The sequence below is a fragment of the Nuphar pumila genome, chromosome 4 (genome assembly GCF_984573655.1).
Source record: "Nuphar pumila chromosome 4, dmNupPumi1.hap1.1, whole genome shotgun sequence".
Lineage (NCBI taxonomy): Eukaryota > Viridiplantae > Streptophyta > Magnoliopsida > Nymphaeales > Nymphaeaceae > Nuphar > Nuphar pumila.
Genome location: NC_143252.1, coordinates 99,923,346 through 99,949,866, shown reverse-complemented (window position 1 = coordinate 99,949,866; position 26,521 = coordinate 99,923,346). Strand labels below are relative to the sequence as shown.

At 41.0% G+C, this 26,521-nt stretch overlaps 1 protein-coding gene across 1 annotated transcript; it reads left to right on the top strand.

Moving 5' to 3' along the window:
* Nucleotides 1–4,605: 4,605 nt before the first annotated feature.
* On the top strand, nucleotides 4,606–5,073 carry LOC149840331 (uncharacterized). Its single transcript, XM_090005050.1, has one exon. The coding sequence runs from the start codon at nucleotides 4,606–4,608 to the stop codon at nucleotides 5,071–5,073; it is 468 nt and encodes a 155-aa protein (XP_089861176.1).
* The last annotated feature ends 21,448 nt before the right edge of the window (nucleotides 5,074–26,521 follow it).

Here is a 26,521-nt window from a genome sequence, read left to right as displayed (position 1 = left end):
TTCCACTTTTTTTTTCCTAAAATCCAAGTTCAAAAACCTTGAAAAATTTCCTTTCCTTCCCCTTTATCTCGGCTTTAAATTATTCTCTTTTCAAAGTCAAGATTTATTCTTCCAAAAACTTAGAACTTCTCTGATCTATCTCAAGGTCTAAAGTTAGATTCAATCATTTCTTCACTCTCTTACCAAGTTCATCTCAGAATACTTGAAAATTTTCAAAACATCTTTTCAAAAGAAGCATATATCTTTGCATGGCACAAGCATGATTCTTTGTGCATTTAGAGTTAGAATAAATTCTTAGATTATATTTAGGCAAAGCAAAAGGCATAGATTCGATCCTTGGTTCGATTACCCCTGGTAAAGGCGCCAGGAACGGTCGAACCTCGTACCGACGAGCGAATCCCGTCTCTCCATTTTCCCGCAAATTTTCAAAACGGAGGCGAGTTAAATTTCTAAATATATTTTTTCAAATTAAGGTCAAGTGAGACCGCGCAAAATAGTTCCTCTTCTCTCTTTCTCTCTTTCTTTTTCTCCTCTCTCTCTCTCTTTCTTTCTTTTATTTTTCTCCCTTCAAAAAGGAGAAAAATAGAGGTTAGAAAAGGAAAAGAGAAGGAAGAGAGAGAAACAACAAGAGAATAGGAAAAATTTTGTGATGATCACACTTGCCTTAAAGAAAAAATTGAAAATTAATTAAATTGGCACCTTCCTAGTTAAAATGTGTGGGTCATATGGGCTAACGGTTTTGGCTATGCAAGGCAAGTGTTCTTCGTAAGTAAAGAATGAAAAGAGGCCCACTTAATTCCCGATTCGACTATTAGGACAATTGGCCTTTTTTTCAATAGTTGTATAGCCTATCATAGATTTTCCTTATTTTATTGAGTATTTTAGGAATAGCTTTATCTTTTAGTTAGGTTTCAAAATCGTGATTAGCAACTTAGGTAAGTATGGTGTGTCTTCATTAGTGTTAGCTTGAATTCAATTTATGTGTTTGACTTAAATAGATTCATTGCTTTTTAATTCTTCCATTTTTGTTTTTAGTAAGTAGTCTCTGTTTATTAGGTGTATTTTTGTCCATCTAGGGTGGCGTGAACCTAAGTCAAAGCTACACTCTAAACTGTCCCCCTAACTAACCCTAGTCAGTTAATTAACCCTAGCTAAATTAACTAATTAACATTATGTTGATGTTCTTGTTTCAATTTGGCTTTAGAGTTAATCGTTGTGTCTTTAGTTAATTATTTAGTTTACATTAAGGAGAGTTATTTAGGATTAATTAAATTCATTAATATAGATATTCTAAGTAGTCTTGCATATTAGTTTACAATAGTTTAAAATTAGTGTTTTGTTTGGATTAGATTTAGTGATACTTGTTTAGTTTGTTTACGTGTTTGTGTAGTTAATTTATTTGCTTTCATTTTCTGCAGTTTAACAATAGATTAGAGTAGTTTGGGACTGTTTTTACATGGATTTCAATGTCATAGTGCATTTAGGGGATTCTTTCAAATGAATAGTGCATTGATTTAAAAACCAGATTTTTGCAGTAACTTGCACTCATTATTTTATGTTCAAATTTTCAGAGTTTTTCCAAAATTTTTACTCTGTTCTCTTCATTTGTGTGTTCACTGTCAGCAGACCAAAAATCAGCTCATTTCGAGTTGGCTTGGTTTGACTTTTAAGTGTTTTTCAAAATCAGCTTTTGTGTTTTTAAATTTCGGGACATACGATTTCCAGATTTTACACGAATTTGAAACGCTTATATCTGGAGCTTTCGGATGAACTATTTAAATCTGTAAAATCTGACAGATTTTTGAATCTGTCAGGAACAAAACAAAAGAAAAATCATGAAAATTGGACTTCTTTTTCCCCTTTAAATGCATTGCTTGCAAAAACCTATCAGAATCCACTTTTTCACTAGTTGAGGGTAAAATAGTCATTTTATTAGTTGTGTGATTTTCGGTAGTTTTTATTGTTTTTCTGCCTGTTAGTTAGTATATTTGTAGTCATTAACTTAGTTAGATTCAGAATAATTAATTGATGTACTTAGAATTGATATTTTAGTTAATTTTGAGTTTTAATGAGAATTTAGTTTAGTAATTCCTCATAAAATTAGGTTTAGTATAATTTTTAGATTTATTTATTATAATTGTGTACTAACTTTATATCTTCTTGTGTTTTACGTTGATAAAGTTTACAACAGGTCACAAGGTTGATTCAGAATGAAAATGCACATGCACATGTGGTGAAAGGGCAAAATTTCCCTTGGCGATCTGGAGAAGAATTTAGAAATTTGTTTCTAGTTAACTTAATTTTTAGTTTGTAATTTCTTTAGAGTTGTATTGTTTGACTTAGATGAAGAGTTTGATATTAATAAATTGAAATTCTTAGAAGTAATTTGGATATTTCCCGTTACCTTAGGATTTGACCCGTACTTGCCTCATTCGTGGAAAGTCGATTTTTATTATTTTTGGTTGACGATTTTCCAAATGTTTTACTAAAAAATATCTTATAAAAATAACCACTGCAAAAGTTCAACCAAATTTTGGCGTCGTTATCGGAGAACGGCGAGTATATTATGTTATTTCTTCGATTTTAATTTATTAATCTGTGTTTAGTTAGTTGTTCTTATATTTTTTAGTTGATAGGATTAACATGGTTAGTAAATATAGGTTTCACTTACTGTTTTCCTAGGATTCACTGAATTTTAGACTTCAAGGAGCGATTAGACAGGTGGGTTTTAGAGAACATAGTTTGTGATTTTCTGCATTTCTTTATTTTGGTAATTTAGATTAGGTTTTGTTTTGTTATTCATATAGCATAGTTAGTTAATTCTGACATAGTTAGCCTAGCATTGTTATTTATTCTTTGCTTTTGTAATTTGAATTGCAGTATTTAGATTAGTTAGTTTAGATTTAGGTCGTTCCATATATCTGTTCTTAGCACCAGTGTATGCAGGGGCGAAGAGCTTTGGGTACTTCATTGCATCCTTTTGTTGACAACCCAGAGAGAATTTTACATTCTCCTCGAAGTTCGACATCAATGGGTGATATGGATCCTCCAACTCCAGTTCCTCCCCGTGCTCTGAGGGAGTACTTCACTCCCACTGACTATGTCCAAGCATCCTGCATTCGGATACCCGATGTAGGAGCGCCTCATTACGAGATTAAGGCCAGTATCATTTAGATGCTCCCATCCTTCTACGGCCTTAGTCATGAGGATCCCTATAGGCACTTAGATGAATTCCACAAAATTTGTTCTACAGTGAAGATACAGAATTTCGATGACGATGCTTTGAGATTGACCATGTTCTCGTTCTCATTGAAGGACAAGGCCAAGTATTGGCTAAAGTCCTTAGATTCTATAGAAATAGGGTCCTGTGATCAGTTGCAACAGGAGTTCCTGAGAAAATACTTTCCCATAGGTAGGACAAACCAGTACAGGCGAACCATCACTAGCTTTTCAGAGCTAGATGGTGAGCAATTTCATGAGACCTGGGAGAGGATGAAGGATCTCCTTAGGAAGTGTCTCCACCATCAAGTGTCGAGATGACAACTGGTGCAGAGTTTTTACGATGGATTGTTTGAGTTGAAGAGTGAAGATGGAGCATGGAGATTGTTTGACACGTTAGCAGAAAATTCCCTCCATCATGCTTCTAGCTCTCAATCTGATAGAACCACACCCAGCATTCCTAAGAAAGGTGGCATTCTCGAGATTGGTCCATCTACTGCATTACAATGCAAAGTGGATATGATTGCACAGAAGCTGGATCAACTTCTTGCGGGCCCATCTCCCAGTCATCAGGTGTGTACTCTTTGTGCCAGTCAGGCACATCTGATCACTGAGTGTCCTTCCGCAGCTCAGTACCCTGAATTTGTGCAAGAGCAAGTTCAGGCTGCTCAAGGTTATGCCAGACCCCCGAATAATCCATATTCATCTACATATAACTCGGGGTGGCGTAACCATCCTAACTTTTCATGGAAGAATCCCCAGCCTTCTACTCAGATCATTCCCTCTAAGCCGGCTCGACCGCCACCATTCACTCAGACATTTCAGAGGCTGAACTTTCCTTAGAACACTCCTTTTTCTCCTCAGCTCTCATAAGAGTTTGCTCAACAGACTTCTTTCAAGGAGAGACTTCTCCAAGCTTTCCAAGAGGTGAAAACCTCTAATCAGAATGCCTTGGAGAAGTGTAGTCAGATCTTGGGTTCTCATACTCAGTCCATCGCAAAGTTAGAATCGCAGATGGGGCAGTTAGCAAAAGTGATAAGTTGGAGACCTGAGGGAAGTTTTCCGAGTCAGGCAGTGATGAACCCAAAGGGTAAGGAATCAATAATGGGAGGCCTGTACATCACCGAATCTCAGCAACAGGCCAAAGTTGTTATGGCCCTAAGGAGTGGACGTGAGTATCACGTCGAGAGTAGAGAGAGGACAGATGAGCCAGAATCGAGCATACCATCTTCTGCGGCTCAATCCTCCACCCTAGTTTAGGAGCAGGATAGGAGAGAGCATTCTCACAAAGAGGAGGACCCCCAGAAGTATATTCCAAAACCACCCTATCCCAAAGCGTTAGAATCTCCCGTTGGCAGAGGAAAGCAAAGCACGAAGGTCCAATACATGCTTGAGATCTTCAATCATGTACAGATCAACCTGCCTTTTCTAGATGCCATCCAGCAGGTGCCAGTTTATGCTAAATTCCTCAAGGAACTCTGTACCCAGAAGAGGAAATCCAGAGGAAGAGTTCCTACCAAGGTCCATCTGACCGAGCAGGTTAGTTCAGTGCTTCAGCACCAGACTCCACCAAAGCTCAAGGACCCTGGAGCCCCGATCATCGCATGCACCATAGGAAACATCCGGATAGAACGCGCTTTGCTCGACCTTGAAGCAAGCATGGACATCATGCCCGGATACTTCTATGATTCATTTGGGCTTAGAGAAATGAGATTAACCCCGATTACACTCCAGCTAGCAGATTGTTTTGTCAAGGTATCGAGAGGTGTCTTGGAAGATGTGCTAATTAAAGTGGATGAGTTCTACTTTCCGGTCGATTTCATTATCCTTGACATGGAAGGAATTGATAGCTAGCACCAGACTCTGATCATTCTGGGCAGACCATTCTTGGCGACAACCAATGCATGCATCAATTGCAGAACTGGAGCCATGGACTTGTCATTCGGCAACTGAAAGGTCAGGTTGAACATTTTCAATGCCGCAATGGGTCCAGTGGGAGATATGGAGTGCTTTCAGGTTGATATAACACAGGCTTTAGTAGAAGCACAACCAAAGTTGTATATGACAGAGGATTTCCTTGATATGTACTATACAGGAGATGATAGTTGTCGAGTTAGTGTAGATGTGTCATTAGTTTCGTCAGGATCCCATCTTTGGAGAGGGAGCATTGAATCTCTTCCACCACATGCTGAGACCCCAGCTAAATCTTCGATAGAGTCTCCACCACAACTTGAGTTGAAACCTTTACTGGATTCACTCAAGTATGCATACCTCGGAGTTGGTGAGACTTTGCCTCTGATCATCTTATCATTGCTCACAGAAGAGAAGGAATAGAGACTGATAGACATTTTACGAGAGCACAAGGCAGTGATTGGCTGGGGGGTTTGTAAACACCCCAAATTTTCACTCACCTCCCCTACATCTCCACCAAACATCCTCATTCAACCTCTGAAATCGCTGGAGGGCAAAATGGTCATTTTCTGAGCCGGACCTTGCAAAAGTCCAAATTTCTTCTGAAACTCTCAAAATTTTTCTATTTTTTTATCTCAGATGTTTAAAATTTTACTCCTGACAGGAGACAGACATCTCCAAGTCTTGGTTCAAGGTTGCATTGCATAAGACATGACATTGCATATCATTGCATGAGCATTTCAAATCACTGCACTGCACAACATGTCATTTCGAGGTCCAGAACTCTTGATTTCAAAATTTTCAATCCAGATTAGAATTTTAACTCTTTTCAAAATTGATTTCAAAACCCTGGGTCTTCAAGGTTATCAATTCTTCCCATATTACCCCCAGGGCCCTGAATTTCAAAAGATTTCCTCAAGAAAACAATCTGGATAATTTTCAATAAATTTCAACTCAGATTTTGCCTTTTGTCAGCTATTTCAACTATCCTCTTTTTACAAAATTGGCCTACAAGGGCCAACTCTTTCCAAAAATTCCTGTTTTACCAATTAGTTCAGATTTTATGAAAATTCCAAAAAGAAGTTGTGGTTTTATCCTTATTTCAATAAAGAAGCAATGTGGGACCCACACTGAGGTGGTGTCACACAAACTTTTCTTTTTGAAAATTTGAATTTTGAAAAACCCAAAAATATAGGAGCCTTGTCCCCTGGATTGGCGCCACTTGTCATTTCTCTCTCCTTCTATTTACATGCCATGTGTCAGCATAGGGTTCACCTAGAGTTGGTGCCACATGTCACCTTCCCTCTTCTGCCACGTGTCAGTGTGGGGGCTACCTTCAGAAGCTGCCACATGTCATCCCATTTATCTGCCATGTGTCACCCTATCCATCCTGCGCCATGTGTCATTTCAAAGACTACCAGGAGATGCCAAGTGTCATAGGTTGTCCTGTCTAGAAAAAGTGGAGCTTGTCTCCTCTGAGATGGCGCCACTTGAAGTGTGTCTCCTGTAGAGGACACGTGTCAACCCCTCCTTCCTTCTAGAAAAGTAGCCTGACACATGTCCTCTCCCTATTTTTTTCAGAAAAGTAGGAGACATGTGTCACTCCTAAATTCCTACAAAAAAGGTAGGCTTGTTTCCTCTGAGGTGGCGCCATCTGGAGTGTCTCCTGCAGAGGACACATGGCAAGCTCTCATTTCCTCAGAAAAAGCAAGTGCCATGTGTCATTTTCTGTTTTCTTCATAAAAACTAGAATTCAAAAGTTCAAAACTCCTCATAGGTGGCGCAAATCCTGAACTCCTACGTTTTTCATCCTGTCTGAGATGGCGCCACATGGCCTGGCCCACCTTCTCTCCCCTCTGCCACGTGTCATCTTCTGCTTCTTTCAGAAAAGAAGGTGACACATGTCTCCTTCTCACTCCTTCAGAAAAAGTAGAGGACACATGTCCTCTCCCTACTTTTTTCAAAAAAAGTAGGAGACACATGTCATTGCCGTCTTTTTCCTCCCTCTTGCCACATGGCATTGTAGGAGCCACCCTGAGGTGGCGCCACATGTCCATTCTCCATTCCTCCAGGGCCAACCTCCATTTGAAATTTGAATTCCCCTCTGAGGTGGCGCCATCTGAAGAACCACTCCAGTAGGCTGACACTTGGAACCATCCTGGATTGCCACATGTCCAGATCTCCTTTCACCAGAAAAAGCAAAATTCAAATTCCTCTGAGGTGGCGCCTTCTGAGCCCACTGCTCTGTCCTTCTGACATGTGTCAAACACCTTTTGAGGTGGCGCCATTCCAAGACTCCACTTGGATCCATTTTTATTTTTTATTTTATTTTTAATAAAGGTAGCCCACCATGAGGTGGCGCCACCTGAGGGCTCCCTGCAAAAGACAAATTCGAATTTCAAACCCCTCAGATGGCACCCCCTGAGATGGTGCCACATGGAGGGCTCAGATCGAGCCTGTTTGAATTTCAAAAATTTTCAGAAAATTTATAAAAACAAGGGTTCACGCCCAGCCTAGGGGAGATCATTTTTTTTAGCTCTTGTGAACTTTGAAAATCCGACCTAGCCTTCCTAACATCTGATTTTGAACCTTGGAAATCGTGCCCCCTTTGGCGCATTGAAGAAGGTGGAGTAAAGTTCGTGCCGTGGCCAATCCGATTCCAACAGAGCTCGATTTTGGTGGACCATCCGAAGCTCGGAGCGAAGGACGAAGGAAGCTCGTGAAAGCCGCCCCTTTCAAGAGATTCTACGCTATGTAACGAAGCAAGGTGCACTTCTTTTCCCCTTGATGTAATTCCATAATCCGATTCGGGAGTCGTTTGAAGAAAGAGCTCATCCGAGAGATGGATTGAGCTATTCTCATAAAACGACATATATCAAATGTTTCATTATGCTTCCTTGATGATTTTTAACATTCATGTAGTTAGCTAGGTTTAATTTGCATTTTATTTCATTCATTTAGCATATTTCATGAATTAAATAGGATTAATTTAGCATTTATTTCAATTCTGCTTATTTTCAGTAGGTCTCTGTTTTTGTCAATCAGTACACACGTCATTTAATGCATTTATTTTTTATTAAAAATCCCAAAAAAATCACGGAATGCGCCCTTAGGTGTCCCTAAAATTTTGCCAAAAATTCGGAGCCATTTGAATTTGTTTACTGCGGTAAACATTCAAAATGGCAAGTCGGGTTTTGTTACTCGGGATACGTTTTGAAAATCATTTGCCGACTTGTAAAATGGCGATATCCCTCATGGGAGATCTGATTTTCGATCCGAAATATGTTCTGAACTCGGGAGAATGTCTAGTTTTTAATATGATTGTTTCAGATTTTTGTGTTTTTTTTATGTCTGACAAAAAACCGAGAGTTTGGGACACGTGTCAGAGCCTAATTTGGGCCTCTGAGATCTTGGATCGACTTAGGGCTATGGTTTCTCTTTGTGTGTTGCTCCAAATCCAAAAATGTAAGAAATGAAAGTGGTGTCCGAGATGTCCTCTGTTTGAATCTGAAAGCCTGTAATTTTTAGAACAGTGTTGACCCCTGCTTCGGATTTTTCTTGTCAGCCCCCTGTTTTGCTACATTTGTCTGTTCTGTTAGTTCAGGCAGGAATAGTTATATTTTTATCTGTGTTTCCGTTGATCAAATGCCGAAGTCATAAACATGAAAGTTGTTCATTTAGGTGTCGTGCGTAGCTCTGATTAATTTCATAAATTTCCATGGCTGTTTTATATTTTTTTGGCATTTTACATCAGATTAGGATGATTTTACCTCTATCAGAACTAAATCCCTGTTTCCGAACTCACCATGGCTCAAATTTCGAAGCTGTAAAAACCAAAAATGTTTCATTTCGGGTCTTTTAGCAGTCTGCAAAATATCAGAAATTTCCATGGTGTAAATCTTGCATTATCATATTAGGCATTGCATTTGGTTCGGATCCATAGGCAAAACCCACCATTTTAGGACTTTCTTTAAATTTTAGCATTTAAATCATATCATTTCGTGATTTTTAGCATTCTAGGCTGTTTATCAGAGTAAGTAGATGCTTCATACCGAATTTGGTGCAATTTGGAATCCATTTGAGGTTCGGATTAGCCACAATACCAAAACAGGGTCGCGCAGGACCCAGATCCAAGTGAAAAACAAGCGAAATTCATTATTTTGGATAAATTGCAAAATGCCAAATTCTGATTTTACAGTCCTAATGTGTTTAGCAGCATGTCATACTTCATTTCATCATCATTTGATTCAATTTGAATTTCAAAATCTCAATTTTACCAAGTTTTCCTTTAAAAAACCCTGATTTTAAAGGTATAACTTTATAATTAGGGGTATTTTTGTCATTTTGACCCCAATTCCGAATTTCAAACTGTTTTCTACTGAATTTCCTGCATTTACATCATTTCAAATATCAAGGAATCATGATCATAGGGTTTATATCCAATTAAATCCAATAATTTCATAATGTTATTGGAAAATCTTGGAAAAACCCACATATTTGAGCTAACCCAATTTCAAGTTTGGCAGAAACAATCAAAAGAAGGAGCTGAAGTCTGCAAATTTCTTTTATTTCCTTTATTTAGTGATGTAATAATGTAAATTTTGGAATAAGAGAGTTAATTTCCTGCTTAGACTAGGATGCATATCATATAGTTTAAATTTATGCAATATCCTGATTATATGATTCATGCATTTTATTTTAAAAGCACTATGGATGTTCATGAATGGCACGTGCACCAACTCTTAGGGAGTTGATGGACTCGGTGGGATCCATATTTACGGCCCTAGTCGGAATATGGACGAGACCCAGATCCGTCATCTTTCTACTAGTCACATAGAGCCTACACTCTTAGGCTATCTTAAAATGCACATCATATTTCCAAAGTTTTCAAAATCATGTGCATCAAATCAACTAAGTTCTGAACATATTCATGGCCACAGTCAGAATATGTGAAGGATTTATTTGGACTTAATGCACATTTTCCAACCAATTCCTCAGAAATCTTTTCAAAGGGCATTCATTCACTCATGTCATTTGCATCATGAAATCATTGATTTTCTCAAGATTTTCTCAAGAAAACTTCATTCTCAAGAAATTGATTTCTCAAGAAACTCTAAGGATTTTTCAAAATCGGTTTTCCAAAGACAAGTTTTTCCACAGTTTTCCCTGGAAAACGATATTTTCTTAAGAGATTCAAAAGAGTTTTCCAATCTTTCTCCAAGATCCAAAATCGATTTCCAAGTATTTCAAAAGGTAAAATTCCCAGGATTTCGATTCCCCAAGTTTGAATTTCCTTCTCCAATGAGTTTTCCTATAAATTTTCCATTATTCTCCTAAGAAAACTCTCAAAGTCCAAGTTTTCCTAAGAAGTGTTTCCCTTTTCAAAAGGTTCATCTTTTCTCAAGAATCACTTCCATTTTCCCAGGATTTTCAACCATTCATAATTTTCCCAAGTCTTTATGAACTTTTCTGAGATTTCAAATCTTTTTCATCTTTTTCCTGAGAAAATCTTTTCAACTCCAAATATTTTCCAAGCATACATCATGTTTTCCCAAGCTGCATTTTCCCAAAACCTCATAGCACATGCCTGAATTCTCTGTGCATTTAGGATAGAACATAACTTCGATAATTTAACTAAGTCAAGCATAGTTTTGGTCCTTGGTTCGATTACCCCTGTTAAAGGCGGCAGGAACGGTCGAACCTCGTACCGACAGGTCGAGCCCCATCCCATGGATTTTCCCATAATTTTCAAAACGGAGGCGAGTATTTCAAAAAGCAATTTCCAAAATCCGGTCAAGTTTGAAGCGTGAAAGCATTTCCTCTTTCTCCCTTCCGCAAGGAAAGGAAGACGGGGGAAAAAATTTGCGACGATAACAGGTTTGGCGACCGTGATGGGACCTGTCCTTGTCTGAACAAAATTGTGCTTGACTTAGTTCAATTATCAAAATTGTGTTCACAAAATGTCAGCTCTTTACTTTTGCTCTCATGCGAACTTAGGAGCCTAGATTCTGACCCAGCTGACATTGAATGCATATAGCTTAAGCATGGTTTGGTAGGACCATATTGAGGAGAAATTTTCATGCTCACATAGACTTAGGTCTAAATACAACTCTCCTCAATTTAGGATCTGAATGCAAACAATGTATGCTTCTTCAAAGATTTTCAAAAGTCTATCTCTCTAGGATTTAGAGCCCTCTATTTCTTGCATGTGATCATTTTTCAAAACCCTCAATTACCTATCATTACCCGGTCTTCACGTTGCTGGGCTCTCTTCCAGAACCATAGTTCGGGACAGAGCCTCACAACTGGGCCAACTATTTGGGTTAACACCCCCCCTACCACGTACCGCGGGCCACAGTCCGAAGTATATCGGTAGGCGCTCAAGGATGTTGGAAAACCTTACCTTAGAACCGGAGTTGAAATTCTATGCCACGTACCTCGGATTTCGATTCGAGTATATCGGCATAACTGGATTGGACAAAGATGATCTGAACTTAGAGTTAGGATTAAGGTCCTACAGCTGTTTTCAAAATGATGCATCTAGAGTCAGCCTTTTAGGGAGTGCTGAATGTGCATAAATGTTTGTGCATGATGTGATTGTATGATTTTCTCAACTCTTTATGTTTCCCAATGTTTTAACTCATTAGGCCTTTTTCAAAACATCCTTATTTTCCACAAGATGTTTTCTCAAACCCTGGATGATTTTCTCAAATATCCCATTTTCTCCAAAACTCCAGGCGATTTTTCATTCTCCCATTCTACTTGATCTCGAATTCCTAGCTGCATTTTTATCCTGCCTACAAAATTTTTTAAAATTTCTCACATTCTCATTCTGAGTCTTTCTCTGTTTTCAGTTCGATGGCATCCAGCCAAGTCGATCCTATCCTTCCTGAAGGTCACATCTCCTTTGAGGTGCGACAAGGTCGTCCTGAACATCGAGCCCTTAGCACCGGAACTTTCATTCCCCGGTGGTATTATTCTTGGCTAAAGAGCTTTTCCCGAATGTTCCCAGACCATTTGAGCGAGTGCGGATTAGAACTGGCGTCGGCAATCGGAAAGCAGACCATCAATGGCAACCTGATCCATGCAATGGCAGAGCGATGGAATCCTCGAATGTGTACCTTCTGGTTCCCATGGGGAGAAATGACCGTCTTAATGGATGAATTTTCAGAAATCATGGGGTTGCCAGAACCAGTTGGTCGACAAAGCGACCCATTAGAGCATCAATTCCTTATCAATGTCAAGGGTTTGGACCCCCGAGACTCCTTAGCTCGTATGACAGGCCGCCGATCTTGGCCCCTGATCCAGTTAGAAGGAGATGAATATGTTGACCTACTTGAGTTGTACCGCCAGTACGGGACCTTCGTCGAAGTCAGCTCGCTTTCAAGAACAACCAAAGAAAAGATTCAGAATGCAATGGTTCTATGCACCGTAGGACTGTCCCTTTTCCCAGATGGACAGAACTACATGGACATCAGGATAATCCAACTTATGAGAAGATGGGGAAGTCGGCAAACCAATCGCCTCTCTATAGCCATGGCAGCGCTCGCCTTCCTATATCGAGGTCTGACTCGATTCTCACTTGGAGAATCCATTTTAGTTGAAGGATGCATCTACGCACTTCAGTCCTGGTTTTTTCAGCATGTTCCAGCCCGAGCAAGCTCTTTCAGATACAATGGTCAAGAACTCCTTCCAGTGGCGCAGTACCGGTCCATGATCAACAACATTCAAGAGGATGACGTAGTCTGGGACTATTTTGATCGGCAAATATCTCCTCCCAGATATACCTACGCTTATGGCAAGCGGTTCAAGTTGCTAGGACCATTCTTCTGCACTTACTACCAACCAGAGAGATGTGTTCGGCAGTTCTCCCAGAGGCAGCAGTATGTCGAAGCCCGACTGTTATCAGGAGTTATGGCAGAGTTTGATCTCACTTCCGCACAATGGTCCGGGGCATATCACTCTGCCCGCTACGGCTGGGATTCCTTTGTCTCTCTTAAAATCTTTCCAGGTCCTAGAGTGTCTGCCGACTATCGTGAATGGTGGCAAATTGTTTGTCCCCCCCCTCTTTGTCAAGATCAATAAAATCTTATTCTTCTCATTTTAATAAAATTCTCTTTCCTTCCATTGTGGTTTGACGACCTCGCCTAGGTAACAAGGCATATTTTCGTTGTTTATTTCTTTTGCAGAAGGAATGACAACGCAATTGTCGTGATTCCCACGACGACTCAGTCCCTAGTAATGGGACATCTTTTCCAAATTGTCTACCATATTTTCAGCAAATATTTCTTCCAAAAGCTCAATTCCTGCAAAATCTAATCAGGTCTTCATCCTGCAGAGAGCATCCATATTATTTGATGGTTGAGATAAGATCAGGCAAAAGAACCACGGCATCCCAGTACTCGTCAGCCTCGGAAGAAGAAATGGGTTCCCCTCGATCCGAGAAGAGTCGAGAGCAGCAGCAAGAAGACGACGACATAGACCCTCAAATGTATGCCATGTTCAAAAAAATGATGAATAAGATGATGAATGAGCAGCCCGGGACGAGCTCAGAAAGGAATCCATTCAGAGAAAAGTTCCATGGTCGCAGGGGTAAGAAGGCTCCCAAGAAGCAGATCCAGCCAGAAGAGATTTCAGATGAATCTGATTCCACTGAAAACACAGATAAAGAATATGAGGTGCCTCCGGCATTTCAGAAGCGGGGCCAAAGTAAAAGCCGCAGATCAAAGAGCAGAGATAAAGAAGAGCCTTTGCAAGCGCAATTTAAAGAAATGGCCCGAGTTGTCAAGGATCTGCAAGCCCGCGACAAGGGCAAGAAGGTCTTCACCAGTGAAGACTTTTATGACGACTTAGAAGGGGATGATGATCTGGAGAATCTCCCCCGAAAATTCATCAAATTCGATGGTTCTGGCGACCCAAAAGCTCACCTCGCCACTTTCTTTGCTGAATGCTCTCGGTTTAAGAGGGATAACCGAGCATTGTTTCTATGCTTCCCCCGCAGCTTGGAAGGAGTTGCATCCAAGTGGTATGCTGAGCATATCAACCCCATCGAGCTCAAGGAGTTCGATAAAGTTGTAAATCTATTCATTGAACGCTTCTTGTTCAACACAGAAGCGCTGCCTACACTAAGTCATCTCTGCAATTTAAGGCAGAACGAGAATGAAAAGGCGCGGGACTTCATTCACAGATGGAGATCAGCCTGTAATAAGATGAGAGATCCTATCTCGAAAAGGCATGCATTGTCCCTGATCCTCAACAAATTTTCGCAGCCGTTAAGAGGATTGATCTCCACAGCGCCGTCCAGGACCTTCATTGAGCTGACTGAACGAGCCGAATGGCTCGAGCTGAGTGTGGAAAATGGAGTCTATGAAGGCTTCACCATTTCCAAGAACAACTCCCATGGTGAGCAGAAAAAGAAAGCTCACTTCACTTATTCTGCTAGCAACAACAACAAAGGCCAAAATCAGCACAAAGGGCAGAAGAAAGATTACTGCTACAGCTCAGGCAGTTCGAACCACAAAGATCAGAAAGCAAAGCCTGCTCCTCAAGTTCAGCAAGCCTCCTTAGCAGGATCAAGGGCCGAAACCGCGTGAGAAAGCCAAACATGAAGGATGGAGTTACGACAGAAAGTTTACTCCCCTTGACCAATCACTCGAAGATGTGCTCGAGTACATGCTATCGAAAGAGATGGTCAAATTGCCCAGATTGGCCGATCCCCCTGTGCCCATGGGGAAATGGAAAGATCAGTTCTGCAAGTTCCACAGGACAGTGGGGCACAACACCGAGAACTGCTTTGTTCTCAAAAATATCGTACAAGATCTCATTGAAAAGAATCTATTGGTAGAAGGAGAAGAAGAAGAAGAAGAGAAGATGGACATTCTCAACCACCCCTTCCCTTCACACACCACAGCAGTAGTGTCTGCACAACCCTTTCTACCGCATGAACATATCAAGCCATGTTCTGCGTAAGATCTCCAAGTTCAGCATCAGGTGACGGTGCTACGACAAGCAGCTCCAGATTCTAAGAAGATGGACTTAATTTCAGCATTCGGTAAACTGAAAGTTGCAGGAGCACCTGTGAAGTCAGTTCCCAAATCAAAAGGAACTCCTGACTTCTTCAAGCAAATCGTTAGACCAAGGCCAGAGAATTCAAGTCAGAAGCCTCTGACCGCTCTATCCAATGTCTCCATCCTTGACTTGGCCAAGAATTCTAGCAAGCACCGACAAGTACTGGATGATTTACTCAGGAAAATCAAAGTTAGGCCCAACACTACTCCTGAAGACATGGCACAGATTGTGAACTCTGCCATGACCAATGCACCAATCACCTTCTTAGATGAGGACCTTCCAAAGCCTCATTCCTTTCATAATAATGCCTTATACATTGTCGTTCGAGTCAGAGGAATGACAGTTCCCCATGTGCTGGTCGATGGAGGCAGTAGCCTCAACATATGTCCCGAAATGACCGCAAAGGCATTAGGGATCAAGGACGAGGAATACATTCCAGATCCCATCACTATCTATGGGTTTGACAATCATGGTCAAACGGCCAAGGGCAAGATATTTCTGGAAGTGTTTATCAACTATTCGGTGCACTCCGTCCTTTTCCATGTGGTTAATGTACCACCAACCTACAACTTGCTGCTCGGTAGGACGTGGATTCACAATGCTAATGCAGTGCCTTCTACCCTCCATCAATGTGTGAAGTGGTCAAAAGGTGGAATGATTACCACAATACTGGGAGAAGACCCAGAAGAAAGGCTCCCGCAGCCCATGATTCCCCGGCCATCATTCAATGCAGATATTCCCAGCATCAGGGAAAGTGAAGAGATCAATCTTGGGGAGAATCGAGAAATACTTCAGGCACCATCAGAGCCATCTCTGCACACAGTAGCCACGACACGATGGAAAGGCCCTCAATTTTTCAAGGTTGGAGGTCGAATCGACTACAGCACCATTAAGGATCATCCCTTGTTTCCTCAATTCATGAAGTCAAGAAAGGGATTTGATTTACTCCTGAAGCATGGCTATCAACCCTTCAAGGGACTCGGCAAGAATGAAGATGGCCGCATCGAGCCAATGATCCAGAAACATCGTCCCCACAGGGCAAGATTGGGGTTCTCCAGAGGAAGCTCATCAAGGAAGACTGTTTTTGTCAAAGGGGCACAATGAAGACCATTTGTTGTTTCCTTTCTATTCTTTTCCAAATAAATGTCTCATTCTACCAATGTCATTGATCAATTCAATCAATAAAATTCCAAGTTTCTTTGTCTATCCGGATGCCATCTACTCCCTTTTTGTCTGTCTCATCATTTTATAATTCAATGCCATTTTATGTATGGTTCTCTTCAAATGATTGCTTGTCTTACTATAGGCTGATTTGTCTGAACCAGATTTTTTCTCCAAAATTTCAGAATGACTTCTCGGACAATCAAGAAGCTCATTCTTAATCCCAAGGCCTTTCAGAAGTCGACAGCAATTCACAGAATCAAAGCAAGCACCAGAATTGACAAGAATGCAAAGCAGTCTGATGATTGTGCAGAATATGATCAGTCTCTTCAGGAATTACCGGAGTTCGCCGCAGTTCAGAAGCAGGACGAACCATCTCCTCTAGTACAAGATCCAACTGAAGGTGTCAATATCGGTTCAGAGGAAGATCCAAAAATTCTCCAGATCAGAACCAGTTTGAGTCCGGAAGAAAAGAAAAGGCTTACAGATTTTCTCAAGCGACATAAAGAAGTGTTCGCATGGACATATGAAGACATGCCGGGCTTAGACCCCAAATTGGTCGAGCACCGTCTTGTCTTAAAGCCGGATGCTAAGCCAGTCAAGCAGAAGCTGAGGAAAATGGATCCCAGAATAGAACAGCAGGTCAAAGAAGGACTCGAAGATTTGCTCAAAGCAGGATTTATTCGAGCTATTGACTACCCAGATTGGTTAGCCAATATCGTCGTTGTCCCAAAGAAAAGCGGCAAAGTAAGGATTTGCATAGACTTCAGAGACCTCAATAAGGCAACTCCGAAGGATGACTATCCACTTCCAAGCATCGATCTTCTAGTCGATAGCACGGCAGGACATGCCATGTTCTCTTTCATGGACGGATACTCCGGCTACAATCAGATTAAGTTGGCCACCCGCGACCAATCCAAAACTTCCTTCACTACGCCTTGGGGCACTTTCTGCTATACAGTTATGCCTTTTGGGCTCAAGAATGCTGGAGCAACATATCAAAGGGCAATGGCTGTTATCTTTCACGATCAAATGCGCAAAATCATGGATGCGTATGTTGATGATATTCTCGTGAAATCTAAAGAGGAAGAAGATCACCTTGAAGCACTTGATCAAGTCTTTAAAAGACTTATTCTTTACAAGTTAAGGCTTAACCCGCAAAAGTGTGTCTTTGGAGTCGAGTCAGGCAAACTGTTGGGTTTTCTGGTAAGCAAAAAGGGAATTGAAGTTGACCCAGCCAAAGCAAAGGCTATCATTGATATGCCACCCCCGAAGAATCTCAAAGAACTACGTAGCCTTCAAGGACGCATGCAGTCAATCCGGCGATTCATTTCCAATTTGGCGATGAGATATGAGCCCTTCAACCACTTGCTCAGAAAAGGAGTTAAGTTCGAATGGGGACCAGAGTGCCAGCAATCGTTCGATCGAATCAAGAAATATCTTCTTAATCCTCCCATCCTGAAGCCGCCAGAATTGGGAAAACCTCTTTTGCTATACATCTCAGTTATTCAAATCGCATGCAGTGGATTCTTGGCACAATACAAAGAAGGTAGCTTGATAGAGCACGCCATTTATTACGTGAGTAAGACTTTCATAGATTATGAAAAGAGATACTCTCAAATAGAGAAGACCTGCCTAGCTCTGGTATGGATGTGTCAGAAGCTAAGACACTACCTGTTGGCATCAGAGGTCAAAATCCTGTCTAAACTCAATCCTCTCAAATATATCTTAGAGCAACCTTTCCTAAGCGGACGAGTCACCAAATGGCAAGTCTTACTGATGCAGTATGACTTAGAATATGTCTCGCAGCAATCAATCAAAGGCCAAGCAATTGCAGATCAATTGGCGGATTTTCCTCTGGCCGAAGAAGTGAAAGCCGAAGATGACTTCCCTGATGAGCAAATTTGCAATATCCAGCAATTTCCAGTCTGGAATTTATTTTTCGATGGTTCTAAGAATATGGCGGGAATAGGCATCGGAATCCTATTAATCACTCCTGAGAAGGAGATGATTCTATTTTCTCTCAAGTTAGATTTTCAATGTACTCACAATATGGCTGAATACGAAGCCCTGATTCAAGGTCTAAGGATTCTACTAGACTTCAATGTTAAGAGAGTGCATGCCTACAGTGACTCATTACTTGTTGTCAATCAAGTTCGAGCCGAATGGCAAGTCAAAGATCAGAAGTTATTTCCCTATCAGAAAATTGTTTCAGCTTTCGTCAGCAAGTTCGAAGAATTTCAGTTATTTCACATCAAGAGAGATTTTAATCAAGTGGCCGATAGCCTAGCCAGTTTAGGCTCCATTATGGCATTCAAGAATGAAGAATCTTGTCGCTCTTTTGAAATTGGCAGACTTGACCAACCTGCTTTCATTCCAGCGGAACAGGTAAACCAGACTGAGCAAAAGAAGAAGCCTTGGTATTACAACATCAAAACTTTCATAGAAACTGGTGAATTTCCTCCAGAACTCTCAAAGAAAGAGCAACGAGCAATCCAGCGTATGTCTACTCGATACTTTATTTTGGCCAATATCCTCTATCGTCGTGGATTCAGCTCAGAGTATTCCAGATGTTTAGATGAAGACGAAGCCAGAGAAGTCGTGCGAGAAGCACACGAAGGCATTTGTGGTGGCCATGTCGGCTACCAAACCCTTGTCAAACAGATCATCAGAGCAGGTTACTACTGGAAGACTATGCAACAAGATTGTTATCATTATGTGAAGAAGTGTGTGCAATGTCAGATACACGCACCTTCCATCCATGCTCCGGCAACATATTTATAATCCGTTGTTTCTCCATGGCCGTTCTCCATGTGGGCCTTTGATGTCGTAGGTCCCATCACCCCTTCAGCTTCAAATGGCCATAAATACTTCCTTGCCGCAACAGAATATTTCACCAAGTGGGTAGAAGCTATCACTCTTCGCATAGTTGAAGGCCGACATGTGGTCTCTTTCATCCACAAGAACATTCTTTGCCGTTTCGGCATCCCACATGACATTGTGTCAGACAACGGCAGTCATTTCAAGAATGAAAAGATGAAGACATTCTGCTCAAAATTCAAGATTTATCACCATTTTTCCGCTCCATATTATCCTCAAGGGAATGGTCAGGCAGAGGCCACCAACAAGATTTTAATTCGTATCTTTGAGCGAACTGTGGAAACAGGCCGTGACTGGCATGAGAAGATCCACGATGCACTATGGGCCTACCGGACCACCATTCGAACTCCAACGAATGCTACCCCATCAGAACTGGTCTATGGAACAGAAGTAGTATTACCGCTACATGTTCAGAAGCCCGCTTTGAAATTTGCTTCACTTCTGCAATTACCTCTTGATCAATACCAGCAGCAGCGACTAGTGCAGCTAGACTTACTCGATGAGAGAAGGCTAAAAGCAGCAGAGCATGCTCAATCCTATCGTCAGAGAGTATCCAGGCAATATGCGAAATCTATCATCGAAAGAAGATTCAAAGTCAATGATTTAGTAGTTCGATCCACAGCTTATCTCAAGCATCGTCCCGGCGGCAAATGGTCGCCAAATTGGGAAGGTCCCTATGTTGTCAAAGAAGCATTACCCCGCAACTCATATCGGCTCATCAATGCCGATGGGGTAGAATTGCCAGATCCTATTAATGCTCAACACTTGAAAAAGTTTTATACTTGAAACATTTATCCTTCTCTTGTAATCCATCCTGTTTCCTTCAGATAATGATCCAACTTTCTTTCCCAGTTACACTGGGGCATTTTAAAATTTTATTCTATATGTAGGCAGGATAAACAAATTCCTCATTTCACGCACAGGTGCATTCATATGCATCAATTCATATTCATTTGCGTTCAATTGCATTAACAACAATCTGGTCAGTATTGGGATTTCAACAAACAGTCCCATCACGATTCCTAATGATTCAAAATCGAAAGGTCATCACCAATACTGAACCAAAACCCAGCGCTCGTACTGGTATTATTCCAAAATCCAGTACTCAAACTGGCACATTTTCAAAATTCCAATTTTTCAGAAAACCGAGTTCCGACTCGGGTTTTATTTCAAATCATTTTCCTTTGTTGATCCGGGTTTCGACCCGTGATCTCTCTACTTTATTCGAGCCTTGACTCGAACTCTTCATTTTCCTTTGTTGATCCGGGTTCCGACTCGTGATCTCTCTACTTTACTCGAGCCTTGACTCGAACTCTTCATTTTCCTTTGTTGATTCGGGTTCCGACTCGTGATCTCTCTACCTTACTCGAGCTCAGACTCAAGCTCTCCATTGTCTTTTGTTGATCCGGATTCCGACTCGAGATCTCTTTACTTTGAGCTCAGATGCGAGCTCTCCATTGTCTTTTGTTGATTCGGGTTCCGACTCGAGATCTCTCTATTTATTTGAGCTCAGATGCAAGCTCTTCATTCTCTTTTGTTGATTCGGGTTCCGACTCGTGATCTCTCTATTCATTTGAGCTCAAATACGAGCTCTTCGTTTTCTTTTGTTGATCCGGGTTCCGACTCGTGATCTCTCTACTTTACTCGAGCCTTGACTCGAGTTCTTCATTTTCTTTTGTTGATCCGAGTTCCGACTCGTGATCTCTATACCTTGTTCGAGCTCAGATTCGAGCTCTTCATTTTCTTTGTTGATCCGGGTTCTGACTCGTGATCTCATTACCTCGTTCAAGCTCAGATTCGAGCTCTTTATTTTTCTCTATTGATCCGAGTTCTGACTCGTGATCTCATTATCTTATTCGAGCTCAGATGCGAGCTCTTCATTTTCTTCTGTTGATCCGGGTTCCGACTCGTGATCTCATTACCTCATTCAAGCTCTTCATTTTTTTTCTCTGTTGATCCGAGTTCTGACTCGTGATCTCTCTACATCATTCGAGCTCAAATGCGAGCTCTTCATTTTCTTTTGCTGATCCGGGTCCCGACTCGTGATCTCTATTTTATTCGAGCTCTGACTCGAACTCATCATTCTCCTTTGATTAATCCAAGTCATTTCAATCATCAAAGTCTGTCAATTGCTCAAGTTTGACATTTTGCCCTCCAAATTTCAATTTAAATCCTCAAATCAGGCAATTCTCCAATTTCGACCTCTGGGTCACCCGATTTCCAATTCTCAATTTCAATTACCAATTTCCAATTCTCGACCTGCGGGTCAACCAATTTCCAATTTTTGACCTTCGGGTCAATCAATTTCCAAATTTCGACCTCTGGTCAAATTAATTCTCAATTTCGACCTTCGGGTCACACAATTTCGACCTTTCGGTCAACCAATTCTCAATTTCGACCTTTTTGGTCAAATCAATTCTCAATTTCGACCGTCAGGTCATCCAATTTCGACCTTTGGGTCATTCAATTCTCAACAACCAATTTTCCAATTTCCAATTTCGACCTTTGAGTCAATCAAATCTCAATATCCAATTTCAAATCATTTTCTCTTGCAAGAGACCCTTTTTAGGGAGAGTTCGAGGGAGCTCGTTCTTTTCGCATGCTATCCAATTCGTTCACTTAGCCCCTTTTTAGGGAGAGTTTGAAGGGACTCGCGTCTTTGTGAACCGTTTGCAAAACAATTTCCAATTTCACACGAGGAACCCTTTTTAAGGGAGAGGCTCGACGGAGACTCGTTTTCTCGTGACCCCCCCCAATTTCATACTAGGCCATCTTCATCATGAAGGACCCTCTTTGCAGGGAGAGTGTGATGGACTCGTTCCTTTCATGACCCAATTTTCAGACCTCACTATTATCGGCCCCCTTTCCATAAGAGAAGCCTAATATTAGGGAGCTTTGACGAAAGCTCAATTTCTCTTCGAAAGTTCATTTTGCAAACACCTCCTCTTCAGGGAAGAGAGGAGTATTTCCCAATTTCCCATTCAGGTAAGGGCTAAGCCTGAGTTTCTCTTTTTGGGGAAAAAGAGAGGAGAATTTTCATCCCGGATGTGTTGAGCCGGATTTCAAATACTCATTTTCACCAAGGATTTCAAGAAATATTTATCAAATTTGTCAATCAATTAATTGTTGATTTCAGAATCTTTATTGCACTAATCTCTATCTCAATTTACCTTCAGCATCACTTCCAAAAGAGTGAAGCTTTTGCGAAAAGAGATTCAAAACTCAAATTCTTTCTATTGGCCAACCAAAAGGATGAAGGATAAATCCCCAATATGGCCAGAAAAGAAGATTCAATGTTATTGAAAAGCCGTAGATGATCGATATTGATCGCAGTCAATGGCGCATCTTTAAAGGCTATTCTTGTAAAGACGAGGCAATGAAAATATCCTGAGCGCTAGAAAAGAGAGCATTTACCCAAGCCCCGTTTCCTCAAAATCACCTAAGCTGCAATTAAGTATCCGCAAAAGGGATCTCTCACCTGTCGTCAAGATGAAGGCGAATTAGGCGAGTAGACCCCCGGGGCCAAAGAAGATTCGAAACATCTCCAAGATGACGGAGTTTGTGACGAATCCTTCCAGGGAAGGTCCAAAGCACTGTCAAGATGAAGGCAGATGCGATGAACCTCTCGACAATCCCTAAAAGATATTTAATCTCAGCTATCGCCCAAAGATTTCCAAACCCATCATCCAAGAAGGATCGAAACATCTCCAAGTTGAAGGAGTTTGTGACGTACCCTTCCCAAAAGAGAGCAAGAGAGGAAAAAGAAAGAGAGAAAAAGTCAGAACATCTCCAAAATGAAGGAGAATGTAGCAAAACACCAGAGGGCCAAAAGAGTGCAGAAAGATTATTATGAGAGAAGCCCTCAGGATATCAAACTGCCAGATTTATCAAGAATCCTCTTTAAATTTGTGAAATTCTATTATCAATACTCTTTCATCAATTGCTTTCATAATATCAAATTCTCTTTCCTGCTCATATCAAGGAAATTGATAACTTCCTTGAAGAAAGTCAATCGCAAGCAATTTGGGTTTCCAATTTCGATTCTACAAAGTAAACCTTGTTTGGAGGTAATGCTTCAGGTAGAAAAGAAAGAACATCTTTGCAACAATGTGCAACATTTTCAAATATTTTGAATCAACAGCAAAATTTCCAACATTTTGACAATATTTTCTAGCTATCCTGACATGAAGTGAGAGCTTGATGTCCGTTTTCAATGCATCCTAACACCAATTTTAAATCCCTCTTAAGGACTTGATTCCTTCCCTTCTTTGAGAGCATGAACTCTCAGATTGCACACTTCCCTATGTCCCCACTGTCCCACCATAGACAGTCCCATTTCGGTTCGAGGTCGAACCACCAATCATTTCTCGCAAGAGGCAATTTCAAAAGCTGATTTTAGTCTCAACAATGAGACGCCCAAGATCAATCCCTTTTCAAGCTTTAGGGACCCCATTTTCCTTCCTTTTGCAAAACCCCTGTCGGATTTACTGTGCAAAATCCGAAGGTTCCATCATGGTCTCTTCCTTCGAGGATTCCATTCCATTTTCCGCCCGATCAGGATAAGGGTACAAACCTGAGCCTCTGTCGATGAGGTATTTCATTTTCCGCCCGATCAGGATAAGGGTATAAACCTGAGCCTCATCCAATGAGGTATTTCCATTTTCCGCCCGATCAGGATAAGGGTACAAACCTGAGCCTCTGTCGATGAGGTATTTCATTTTCCGCCCGATCAGGATAAGGGTACAAACCTGAGCCTCTATCGATGAGGTATTTCATTTTCCGCCCGATCAGGATAAGGGTACAAACATGAGCCTCTGTCGATGAGGTATTTCATTTTTCACCCGATCAGGATAAGGGTACAAACCTGAGCCTCTGTCGATGAGGTATTTCATCTTCCGCCCGATCAGGATAAGGGTACAAACCTGAGCCTCAATCAAAGAGGTATTTCATCTTCCGCCCGATCAGGATAAGGGTACAAACCTGAGCCTCAATCAAAGAGGTATTTCATTTTCTGCCCGATCAGGTTAAGGGTACAAACCTGAGTCTCATGTTATGAGATATTCCATCCCCAATCAGGTTAAGGGTCAAAACCTAAGCTTCGTTCCATGCGAGGTATTTCCGTCCCATCCAAGTTAAGGGCATAAACCTGAACTTCGCTCTTATAGAGCAAATCTTTCCTCTTCATTCTCCATTTCACATCTACCATCTTCCTCGGGCTAATTTCTTCACACCCAGTCAGATCCTTCTAACTGGGGCATTTTTTATGTATAGCCCAAATTTGGTGTGTTTTTTCTTTGCCACTAAGCTCGGCCATGAGCCGGCTTAGCAGCAAAGAGGGGCATCTGTAAACACCCCAAATTTTTACTCACCTCCCCTACATCTCCACCAAACATCCTCATTCAACCTCTGAAATCGCTGGAGGGCAAAATGGTCATTTTCTAAGCCGGACCTTGCAAAAGTCCAAATTTCATCTGAAACTCTCAAAATTTCTCTATTTTTTTTATCTCAGATGTTTAAAATTTTACTCCTGACAGGAGACAGACATCTCCAAGTCTTGGTTCAAGGTTGCATTGCATAAGACATGACATTGCATATCATTGCATGAGCATTTCAAATCACTGCACTGCACAGCATGTCATTTCGAGGTCCAGAACTCTTGATTTCAAAATTTTCAATCCAGATTAGAATTTTAACTCTTTTCAAAATTGATTTCAAAACCCTGGGTCTTCAAGGTTATCAATTCTTCCCATATTACCCCCAGGGCCCTGAATTTCAAAAGATTTCCTCAAGAAAACAATCTGGATAATTTTCAATAAATTTCAACTCAGATTTTGCATTTTGTCAGCTATTTCAACTATCCTCTTTTTACAAAATTGCCCCACAAGGGCCAACTCTTTCCAAAAATTCCTGTTTTACCAATTAGTTCAGATTTTATGAAAATTCCAAAAAGAAGTTGTGGTTTTATCCTTATTTCAATAAAGAAGCAATGTGGGACCCACACTGAGGTGGTGTCACACAAGCTTTTCTTTTTGAAAATTTGAATTTTGAAAAACCCAAAAATATAGGAGCCTTGTCCCCTGGATTGGCGCCACTTGTCATTTTTCTCTCCTTCCATTTACATGCCATGTGTCAGCATAGGGTTCACCTAGAGTTGGTGCCACATGTCACCTTCCCTCTTCTGCCACGTGTCAGTGTGGGGCTACCTTCAGAAGATGCCACATGTCATCCCATTTATCTGCCATGTGTCACCCTATCCATCCTGCGCCATGTGTCATTTCAAAGACTACCAGGAGATGCCAAGTGTCATAGGTTGTCCTATCTAGAAAAAGTGGAGCTTGTCTCCTCTGAGATGGCGCCACTTGAAGTGTGTCTCCTGCAGAGGACACGTGTCAACCCCTCCTTCCTTCTAGAAAAGTAGCCTGACACATGTCCTCTCCCTATTTTTTTCAGAAAAGTAGGAGACATGTGTCACTCCTAAATTCCTACAAAAAAAGGTAGGCTTGTCTCCTCTGAGGTGGCTGTGAACACCCCAAATTTTTCAAAATGTTGTAAATATCCCCTTTCTGCCCTTTGCCCCCATTTTCTGGGTAATTGAGTCAGTTTTAAATCTAAATTCCACTTTGTTTCTCAAAATTTGGTTGAAATTAAATTCATTTTTCATATCTGACTCAATTTCGGATCCGGATCCATTATCAAAATCCAAATCTGAGCTTCATTATCCAATTTTAAATTAAATTCTCAAAATTACCAAAATAATCTTTTGAAAAGCTCCGACACTTCGTCCGGTATCCGTTTGGATCCATCGAGTCGTATTTCTCGATTCGAGGTTTAAAACTCGAGTATTTCCTCAAAACTTGGGTCCAAACCCATTTTCTGAAGAAAATTCCTCAAAAATAGCCTTGAAAACCTTCTCTTGTAAATATTTCTCAAAAATACAAAAAAAAAATAGTTTAAATCCTTGTTTTGCCGTACATTTTAGTATTTTGTATTTCCCAAAATACAAAAAAATAAAAATACTCAGAAAAAAAAAAAAATCAAAAATAAAGGAAATCGTAAAATGGTTTTTAGAAACCTGTTTTTGAAAAATCTTTTTAAAGAGGCCCTTCTATGGAAAAATGGTATTTTCATTTAAAAGTCGAGTTAGGGTTTTGAAAACCCTAACTCTCGCCTTCTCCCCTTTCTTCTCCTCTCAGCCGCCGCCCTCCTTCCCTCTCCATGGCCGAACCCTCCTCAGCAAGCCACCCATCCACAACCCCCATGGCCTCCATTCGCCCTTCATCTG